This window comes from Panicum hallii, chromosome 6, assembly GCF_002211085.1.
Source record: "Panicum hallii strain FIL2 chromosome 6, PHallii_v3.1, whole genome shotgun sequence".
Lineage (NCBI taxonomy): Eukaryota > Viridiplantae > Streptophyta > Magnoliopsida > Poales > Poaceae > Panicum > Panicum hallii.
In genome coordinates, this window is record NC_038047.1 from 25,953,132 (window position 1) to 25,964,111 (window position 10,980).

The 10,980-nt window shown below is 46.1% G+C and overlaps 1 protein-coding gene across 1 annotated transcript; it reads left to right on the forward strand.

Annotated features, from left to right (window-relative positions):
- The first annotated feature begins 227 nt into the window (after positions 1 to 227).
- LOC112896982 (beta-glucosidase 31-like) lies at positions 228 to 5,325 on the forward strand. Its single transcript, XM_025965134.1, has 13 exons — positions 228 to 590; positions 2,726 to 2,789; positions 2,887 to 2,945; positions 3,055 to 3,130; positions 3,217 to 3,288; positions 3,411 to 3,498; positions 3,613 to 3,868; positions 3,982 to 4,097; positions 4,181 to 4,404; positions 4,566 to 4,591; positions 4,693 to 4,798; positions 4,915 to 5,017; positions 5,103 to 5,325. Exons 1-13 carry the CDS (start codon positions 429 to 431, stop codon positions 5,323 to 5,325), a joined length of 1,575 nt encoding a protein of 524 aa, XP_025820919.1. The 5' UTR covers positions 228 to 428.
- The last annotated feature ends 5,655 nt before the right edge of the window (positions 5,326 to 10,980 follow it).

Sequence of the window (10,980 nt, forward strand, 5' to 3'; positions counted from 1 at the left end):
AGAGGGCACCGTTAGAGACAGCCTAAGCCTGATAAAGATCACGCAGCCAGTTTCTATATATAAAGATTACCTAACGTAGACAGTTCTGGGAAAAAAGGGGGCCAAAATGTTACGTGGCACGGCGAAGGCGGGACGCGTCGAGCGTCGGCGGCCGTCGAGAAGATACCCTCGCATCCACGTCGCGCCTCGCTACCCCTGCCACTGAAGAAGCCGGGCTGGAAGTGATTGGAACCAGCGCCCGTGGACACCGCTGGCCTACGGCAACTGCCCCGAGCCGTGCAGACCCCGTCGCCATCGCCTCTGCCAGTGCCTGTTACAGTACAACAACGTCGCCTCTGCCCGCGCTGCATAAGAAGAATAAGCAGCAGCAGCAGCAGCAGCAGAAGAAGATCGGAGGGCCGCACCAACAGACGCCCGGAGCCGCGATAATGGAGCAGGACGGCGCCGGTTCACGGCCGCACGCGCGAGGGATTGCCCTGCTGGTTCTCGCCGTCGTGTCGCTGAGGGCGCTCGCCGCCGGGGCCGCGGCGATCACCCGGTCGGATTTCCCCGAGGGGTTCGTCTTCGGCGCCGGGACGTCGGCCTACCAGGTACGCAGGCTGGGAGGTCTTCCTCTTCTTCTGTTGCAATGATCAATAGTAAGTTCTACTAGCAACTTTCTTCACTTTGCTGGATTATTTGGTGAAAACTCGTGCTCAGTGAAAACCTTTTTACTTTTTGAGAAAGCGGCATATGACCAGGGGCGGAGCTGCCCTTTGTTGTCGGGGTCGGCGGACCTAATAGATTTGTACAAAATCAATAGAGATTACGGTTCTATACTCTCTTTTTTAAAGACAAAGACCCCCGTGTGCAACATATAAGATCCCGGTGTGCAACATATAAGACCCCGGTGCTATTTTGATCTGGCTTCGCACCTGTATGACCTGCTCCCTCCGACCTACTCCTTCCGTCCTAATGTCCTATATTCAAGCAATTCTCGCAATTCTCGATTAATGAATAGAATAAAAGAGGCATGTATCCCTATTTAATACATTGCGTGGTTGTCATTTCGCCGATTGCGTGGTTGTCATTTTGCTGATTTTATAGGTTGAGAATATTAATTTCAAAAACATTATAAGATGCCATACAATTTTGAACTTTCGAACCTCTCCAGTGCCTTATATTTTTAGGACCGAAGGAGTACTAACGAACGAAATGACACAATGCCACGTTACAAAATGAGTTCATCCAGTACTGCCTGCTGAGCCGAGCTCCCCTCTTGTTGTAATCGTCCATAGTCCCACCTCCTGAACTTCCAAGTATTCCATCCAAATGTTCTTGGTCAGAAATTCTCACACATGAATTTCAAGGACAAATAAATTAAACATGATTTGCCGTCACATATGAAATTGGCAGATCATGAAGTAACCCCTAATAAAAAAAATCTAAAGTAACCCCTAATCTTCGTGTGAATTACCCACCTCTGCCGCGCTCCCCTAAATATGTATCTAAATTACCCGCCTCTCCTAAATATGTATCTAAATTACCCGCCTCTGCTATTATAAAAAAACCCGTCTCTGCTATTATTAAAAAATTTAAAGTACCTCTAATCTTCTTGTGAATTACCCACCTATGCCATTATAAAAATAATGCAAATAACCCCCTAAATTTGCATATAAATTATCCAATTATGTCAGTATTCAAAGTTAAAGTAACCCCTAAATCTGAATCTAAATTATATAATTATAAAAAAATTAAAGTGCACCAATATAAAATTTTAAATTACTATTTCTATCATTATTAATATATTATTTATGTTATTATTTATATGCAAATACTACCTACGATATGTGCCACCATGTATTCATGTATGATTGAAGATGGTAGAGATAAGAATACCAATTCACAAACAAGTGGTTCAATTAAATATATATCAAACACAAATGGAGGTGTGATGCAAAATAAAATCTACTGTAACTATAATAAATATGTATTTTAGAGTATATGTTAGAATAATTTAATAAACGAAAGAGGACATGAGATAGATAATTATAATTATTAGATATAAGCTTTATTTTTATATTAATTCTAATTAGCCCGTGCGGGAGCACGGGTTGACGGGTTGATAGGCTAGTTAGTTCTTTTAATGCTCGTAATGTCTTTTACTAGCATTAGAATTCAATAAGATGAAAGTTTGGGACCTCACTGAAATTCATTCCGGGATTCGCTAGTGTTGACCAGTCAAAAAATGAATCCTAGTTTGATAGATTTGCACTTTTTATACCAAATGGAGGTGTCTGTGAGCCTGGCTGGGCTTTGGGATGGAACAAAAATTCAAATTGGGCCAAAATTTTTGGCCGCTTCACTGTTGTTTTGGGCCCATCCTAGGTGGGAAAAATTTGCCGAATTTCAGCCCACTACGTCGGAATCCCAGAACCTTGGTCTTAACCAAACTGTTATGCTGTTCTTGATGTTTCCTTTTGACGTAGTGTTTTTCACATTTTCAATGCTGAATAAGGTTTTGAATAGCATTTGTAGCAGTATAGCGGCGAGGTGGCCAAATTCGCAGTACAATGTATAGCAACACATACTACACAGATAGAGCTTATAGCTAGCTATTTAGAACCAGAATGGTGATGCTTAATTTTTGGAGGGGGAAACAGTAGGGGAAACCCCTACTGAATGATGGTGTTTATTATTTTCCATCATAATACTACTTATCTTGATTTTATTCAATTCTGTGCAGGTGGAAGGCGCGTGGGATGAGGATGGAAAGAAGCCGAGCATCTGGGACACATTTGCGCATGGTGGTGAGTGGGGACACCTCAGGATTTTCCTTATGATGTTGGAACAGTCTGAGGCCAAGAACCAGTATATTCTAATAACAAGCGTCTTTTGTTCTTGGAGGCTATGCTTTTGACCATGCGACTGGAGACGTAGCTGCTGATCAGTATCACAAGTACAAGGCATGTTTCTCAACTCTAGTACAAGTAGAACCATCTGTGACAAATCGAATTTAATTTGCTGATCATCAGTAGCAATTTATGCCAACAGATTTCCACCATTTAATTTCAGGAGGATGTGAAGCTAATGTATGAGATGGGCTTGGATGCATACAGATTTTCTATTGCCTGGACAAGGCTTATTCCTGGTACATAGAATTCTACAAGGTACTTCAGTAATCAGGATCAGTACAACATGGCCTTACATTGATTTGTTTCATTGTTTGTGTTGTAGATGGGCGAGGAGCTGTGAATCCAAAGGGGCTGGAGTACTACAACAATCTAATTGATGAACTCATGACCTACGGTATGTAATATATGCCTTTTGTAGACTATGCACATTGTAGATTGACCTTGTTCTTTGTACTAGTACTGTTAATCTTGTTAGTTCATAGAGCTAAGCTGCACCTTTTGGGTTGCTGATTACAGGGATACAGCCTCACGCAACAATATATCATTTTGACCTTCCCCAGGCTCTTCAAGATGAATACAATGGCCTGCTCAGTCCTAGATTCATGTACTACTCAATTCGGAACCACAACACATCACTATGTACACAAGACTTGCATAGTGAGGTGAGGTGAACTGAGATGCTTGTTACTTACATCACTCAACTCTGATGTTGATGCAGTGAAGATTTCACGGCGTATGCAGATCTGTGCTTCCGGAGCTTTGGTGACAGAGTGAAGCACTGGACCACCCTTAACGAGCCGAACATCGAGCCGCTTGGTGGGTATGACCTGGGCAGTCTACCGCCGAGGCGGTGCTCCACACCGTTCGGTGAATCCTGCGCTGGCGGCAACTCTACGACGGAGCCGTACATTGCCGCACACCATCTTTTGCTCGCGCACGCCTCTGCTGTTTCCCTCTACAGAGACAAGTACCAGGTGGCAATGTCCCTGCTTTTAGTTTTCATTACGAAATATACCTGTTCACGTGATAAAAAAAGAACTGTTTTTCAAGACATATATGATGGATAGTTTTGGGGCCTATGTCACAGGCTGAGCAAGGAGGACAGATCGGGGTCACTTTACTAGCCTTTTGGTATGAGCCCGTGACGCGGAAACTGGAGGATGTAGAAGCTGCTGCAAGGATGATTGACTTCACTGTCGGATGGTTTATTCTACTCAAGTTACTCAAATGTTGGACAAATAAATTCACATTAAATTTCATGACTCATGAACTGATTTATGGGCTAGGTTCATGCATCCTTTGCTGTACGGATACTATCCGCCGGTTATGAAGAAGAACGCTGGGACCAGGCTTCCAGTGTTCACGGCTGAGGAGGCTGCCAGAGTGCGCGGGTCATTTGATTTCGTAGGAATCAACCACTATGGTGCAATTTATGTTGTGGCGGATTTGGGCCAGCTGAAACAGAGCCCAAGAGATTATGCCAGTGACGCCGCTGTCAAATATATTACCAGTAAGAGCAAGCTGTTTATTTTAATGTCTAATGAAAAAAAATACATTCACGAAAATTAGGAATTGAATCAAAGCTTGTCAACTAGATTTCGTGAATTTCTGTTCCAAATATATTCCGTGCATTTGACAAACTTTAAATTTTCTATCCAAATATTTGTGCAGTGCCATTTCAGAGCTCGAGGAACAAGGTATGCTATAGTGATGTATACTTCTTTACAGCTCAGCGGAAATATTCTTATTTCTAGGCAAGGTTAGCTGAAAGTTTTTCGTGATTGTCGGTTTCAAACAGCACGGCCTCAGGATGGCAAATCACCCGGCGCCATGGGCTCTGAGGAAATTGTTCGAGCACCTGAAACACAAGTACAGAAATCCTCCAGTATTGATCTACGAGAACGGTGAGCTACTGAACTGGATGTTCAGATTGACTGATCATACTGATCATTTTTCAGTAATGGTTTCACACAATTCCGATGTGCTTGTGTACAATGACTCGATGCTTGCTATCTTTCAGGGGCTGGTCACGAGCCGGATCCGTCAGGCGGGTTCATGTACGACGACAGGTTCAGATCACGTTTCCTGCAGGACTACATCGAAGCAACACTTCTCTCTATCAGGTCGTAAACATTTGACACAACAGTGATTGATGTTGAGTCCCTATATGCTTCGTGCTTACCATCTTTGTTCTCTCTCTGATGACAGAAATGGTTCAATCGTGCACGGCTACTTCGTGTGGTCGTTCGTGGACGTCTTCGAGGTCCTGTTCGCCTACAGGTTCCGGTTCGGCCTGTACGGGGTGGACTTCGGCGCGGCGGACAGGACACGGTACGCCCGGCACTCGGCGCGGTGGTACGCCGGCTTCCTCCGTGGCGGCGAGCTTCGGCCGGCGGCAATGCGGGCCGGCTCTGGAGCCTACTCCGAGTGATCATTGGTCAAGCGTGATTACGGACTGCAGTATGTCTCATGTATCTGTCAGATATACTCCATACGAATGTACAAGCACTTCTGAATGTATAGCAACATAAATAAGGAATTAGAAGGGAGGAAAGCTTCATTCTTTTTTGGAAAGTAGAGAAAAGCTGCTTTGATTGTGATGCCGCAGAGCAATCCGGTGAAAATCGGTGCAGTTTTCAAGATTCTGGAAGAACTCATCATCCATAAACTTGGAATAATGTAATATGAAATACTAACTCTCGCACAGTTTGAGACGAAAAATTGATAAATCCTGGGTTTTGACGGCCAAAAGGACAAATATTTTAATTTTTCTCTTTCTGTGTGTCGAACATTTGAGATTTTTGTATCTCACAAATAGAATGTAGTTTGGTTTTCAGAGTTTTGTCTAGTGTGGTAATTAAAATCAACTATAGATGGCAGATTTTTCTTATAGGATTGTAAAACTTCTAGAGATAATTTTTTGACGTACTTCCGCGGTCACCATCTTCATGGTGTAGGAGCATGAAAAGATTACTAGCTGCAGAACAGTCAAGGTAACTGCAAGTAGCGATAACTACTAGCTAGGGCAACCTAGCGAATAAAACTCGAAGCCAACCACTGTCCTTAACCGTGAACCAGAATTGAGGATTCGGCCAACCACACCATCAAAGAACCAACTAACCCAACCTAGAATCAAATAGACCGGAGTACTAATTGGGAGCGGATGATGTGCCCGCTTTTGTAATCCCTGAAGGAAATCATAATAGTAAAGGGATAGAGAAATATTATTTGAATTTGTTAGCATGCTGGATAAAGTGGTCTGTACTCATTATCGAAGTAAGGAAATCATAACAGTAAAGAGAGAGAGAAATATTATCTGAATTTGTTAGCATGCTGGACAAAGTGGTCTGTACTCATTATCAAAGTCTTACTGAAATCTTAGATACATGGAGTATTTATACTAGAACATCCCTTCTAATTGGGTGCGAATGGACCTTGAAGTTTTTAAAGTTATGCTAACTCAAAGATCACCATGAACTGAAATGCAGAGGAGCCTCAGCATGGTTGTTGGCCTTCTGTGCAGTCTTTACTAAATTGATTATTACTCGTTATTGGATCCAAATGATAAGCAATTTGTTGCATTGAAAAGTAGACTTGATAAGTTTTCCATCCTGTACTCATGGGACTCTAGAGCCTTCGGAAATAAGGAGTTATGGTTGCTTAATTATAGCAGCTCAAACTGTCAGCCTAGTTTCTGAACTGGTTCTAAGAACTTAGCAGCTTATTGGTTCAATCCTCATGGTCAAAATGATGTAGTTTGTTCTGTTGTAGAGCACCTTCCTCCTCCTCCTCATGTGTAAATCTAAGCACAATCAATATAAAATATTTAGTTAGTATCAAATTATCATATATGTTGAAGTTAATTTCGGTTAGGGTGAAATCATCTGTTACTGTAGTTTTTTAGCTCGTCTATATGTAATTGTTCCAAGGTTTACTTGTTCTATTGCATGGGTCATGTCCTTTATTGTATCTTTGATATTGTTCGAACATCTTGTTCTCGGTTTACATGTGATGGTGCAAGATCGGTTGGAATGGTGTCGATTTCCTTCCCTATTGAAAAGAAGTCATCCTTGACTCTGATTCTTTTAAACCAAAGTATGGTGGCAAGACAACAATATTGAATGTTGTGCTAACACCATAGTCATCGTGAAGCTAAATCTTTGCATGCATTATTTTTTTTTATTTTGGATAGGACTTTGAATGGTCCATCTCCTTTAGTTAGAATCTGATACCCCTCGTTATGCACAACAACCACAGATCTTGAAAGAATATCATGTGTACAATATGAGCTTGTACCATATCTAGAACAACGTAGATAAATCTTGTGGAAAACCGTAGATGACAGCGTTGAAGTAGCCATAATAAGAGAATATGATTTAGTAAAGCTGATTCTGAATTCATTAAGCACAAATCCAAAAGAGTACAAGTGGTTATCGCTCCCTCACAACCATAGTTAGTTCTCTATGACCCTCCTATTCTTGCGCTATACAAGAACCTAGTGCTATATAACTGTCTAGCCTATTTCTATTGAGCGCTCCTAATTGCCCCTTACAAGCTTTTGGATGAGACATTTGTGTTGGCTTTTGGCTTGCTTGATTCCTAGAGCTAGTCCCCTCCAAGGTCTCCTTATATGCAAGTAGGAGTCTTCGCACATCAAGCTAAAGTAGATTAGAAACTAGCAAAAAGCCTCTCCTCGCTGATCTAGCATGTCATGGGAGCATGGAATGTAACGTAGCATGAAGGAGAGGCGAGTGTGTGTGTGTGTAGAGGGGGGGGGGGGTTGGGGGGAGGAAGGGTGGAGATATGCAGCTTGAGGAGTGTCACCATTTGAATTGAGGCCATCACTGGAGTAGCTTGCCACCTGACAAACCCTAGCAAGAAAAAAGAGAAGAGGAGGAGAAGAGGAGTGTGGAGGGCATAGAGTGAAGAAGTGTGACGCCCCAAAAATTCGCTAAGGAAATCACACGCTAAAAACGTTTTCAGAAGCGTTTTCATCGAAGCCCTAATTCCCCGAATCCCCGGACCGACACCGAATCCGGCCGCGGTCCCGCCCCTCGTCCTCCTCGTGCAGCGTGCGAGCGTCGCGCGCGCGTGGCCGACCAGCCGCGGTCACTGCCGCGAATCTCGCCGGCGCGAGCACGCCCGCTCTCTCTTTCTCTATTTCCTTTTTCTCCTTTCCTCTTTTCCTTTTTCATTTTTCCTTTCCTTTTTCCTTCTTCCTATTTCTTTTTTTTCCTTCTCTTTCTCTCCCTCCTTACTTTTTCCTTTCCCTCCCTTTTCTTTTTCTTCTTCCTTTCCCTTTCCTTTCTTTTTCCCCCTCCTCCCTCTTCTCCTCCCAACTTTCCCTGCTCCCGAGCACCACCCGGCCTCCGGCTTCCGAGCCACGCTGCCCCCCCTTCCCTCGCGCACGCGCGCGCTTGCTCCTGGCCGACCCCACTTGCGTCGCGCACACGCGCGCGCCCGAGCGCCACCCGCACCCTCACCCCTGGCCGCACGCCAGCCCTGCAAACGCCACGCGCGAGCCCTGCCCCGGCCGTGTCGCGACGCACGCGCACGCGCAACGCGTGGCCGTGCGCCGCGCCGTGCCGCCTGCCGCTCGCAACCCCACCCCTGGCAGCGCCTCGCCGCGCCGTGCGCGCACGCGCGCGCCCTCCCTTGGGCGTGGCCGCGTCGCCCGCCGCTGGCGCTCCGCCCTCGCCGCTCGCGCCGTTGTTCCTATGCCGCACAGCGCCTGGCCCCCCGCTCTCCCCCACGTGCCCGACGACGCCTCGACGCCCACGCCCTTGCCGCATGCCGCGTCACGACGCAAACAAACGGCCGAAGCGCCATTAATGGTGCTCCGCACCGGCCACCGTCGCGGCCACCCCCTCCACCGCCTTACTCCCCTATAAATCGGCCCTTCGCGCAGCTCCCGGCCACCACCACCGCCCTCGCCACCGCGCGCCCCCTCCCCAAGCTCCCAGCGCCGCCTCGCCGAGCCACCAACGCCGCCGCCGCCCGCTCCCGTCGTCCGGCCTCCTCACGCCGCCCCGGCCCGAGGTGAGGTCGGGAATCAGGCCCCCTCCTTCTCCCCTCCCTTTTCCCCCCATCCCGGGCCGCCATCGAGTCCCGGACCGCCGGAATCGGCCGGCGCAGGACCCACCCCCCTCTCCTCTATTCTGTGCGGGGAAGAGGAAGGAGAAGGGCATTTTGCCCAAAGACCCCCCCTTTCCCTCTATTTCTCCCCCTCATGCGTCACCTTGTATAAAAGCCCTTCCACCTTTATTTATTCAAGTAACTAGCCTCCACCATGTAAACTTAATATCAAATAAACCCCTACCTCTTTCTAATATGCCCCAAATATTTCTAGAAATTATAACCAAGTCCTTTCTATTTCATAACTGTTTACGAATGAGCCCCTGAACCCCTGTTTAACCCCCGAACCCTCTTTAACTCGTCATTTTATGCGCCAAACGATCTCCGATCGACCCGAAACTTTACCACGCCCTTTCTAGTATAGTTCTAACCATGCCATTAAGAAACCACCCAAAAATATTACCCCTATCTCCATGACTAAATTATTTCTGATTCGAACCCAACGATAAAAGCTTTTAGTTCTTTCGCTTGATTGTGTGCCTGTTTGTTTGTGTCGTAGGACACGGAGTGAACGAGGAAGGTTCCGACTGTGATCAAGTGAACGAGGACCAGTTCTGTGGCCCTGAACCCGAGGGACAGTGCTTCGATCAGGATCTCCCGCAAGGATTTGAGGATGGCAAGTTCAATCCCGCCCTTTGATGCATGTTTCTATCCTAGTTTTTATAAACACAACCCAGTGGCCTGTTTTATAAAATTGCATGGTTTTGCTTGCTGAAAACATGGTAGGATAGCCACCCTTGTTTGTGATAACCATACCTTGACCACCTGGTTTTATAAAGAAAGTGTGTGTGTGGGGGGGAAGGGATAAAATGTGGTTTTGAAAGACGAGTCAGACGGGATGGATGGCATTTCTGTGTGAATTGCCGTTGGTGTGCTCGTACCTGTGTGGTTGAGCGAGGAAGGGAGATATCCATCTTGTCACCCCTAAGGACCGAGTTGATGTGTCATCTCACCTAGCTTCTTGTCGTGCAAACCACTTGACCGTTGTATGGGCAACGGCTTAGCATAAATCCCACTAGTTAGTCTGATAGCCATCAGGAGAGCTGAGAGCAACGGGTGATCAAGGAGAAGGGATAAGCTCTGTGTGACTTATGCCTTGGTTAAACCTCGGAGATAGGTCGAATGACCCCTTGATGGATCCCGTGGTGGCTAGTCAGGTCTAGCTAAGGTGGGTAATGGCCTTGTTGGGATCCGCACCGACACTAAGGTGATCATGCTGTGGTACCCCACCTGTGGGTAAAGTTGCACACCTCTGTAGAGTTAAAATCTATTCGAATAGCCGTGCCTACGGTATTGGGCAAGTTATGGTGTGGTCACATAACTAGTGTTTCTTTCTAGGAATGGATGGACTGGTGTGGGTTGTTTGGAAAGTGTCCGGCAGTTGTGCCGTGTGCTACGGCGGACGGGGAGTCCGGTAGCAGCTTAAAACTTGGATCCTGTGTGGATCAACATTATGTGCTCCTTAGTACTAGAAAACTTGTTTTGAAAATGTTTCTAAAACGATCCTTTGCATATAACCGAGTTTTTCCGCAAATAAACCCTAACCCGACCCTTGGACTATCCTGTGCATTGATTTCTGTTATAACCCCCCCGTGGGTGTGATTGGACTTGCTGAGTACGTTTGTACTCACCCCACTCTTACTTTTTACAGCAGAAGATCCAGACTACCTCCCCGAAGATGTCGACTAGGGTTTCGTACTGCACCCAGTCTTGCCTGTGGTTAGGGCCACCGCTAGAGTTCCGCATGGCACAAGACTCTGATGACCCTCTTTACGTAGCTAGTGTAGTAGTGTGGGTTTTAGTTGTAATCCTCGCGATAGTGGCGCTTCACTGCCCATTACCGCGTAGAGTTGTACGGTGATGTGCCATCTGATGTAATAAAAGTGTTATCAGCCTCCTGGGACTGATAAAGCATCACTTTTAAGTCTTCCCTGATGGGGGGACGCTTCAG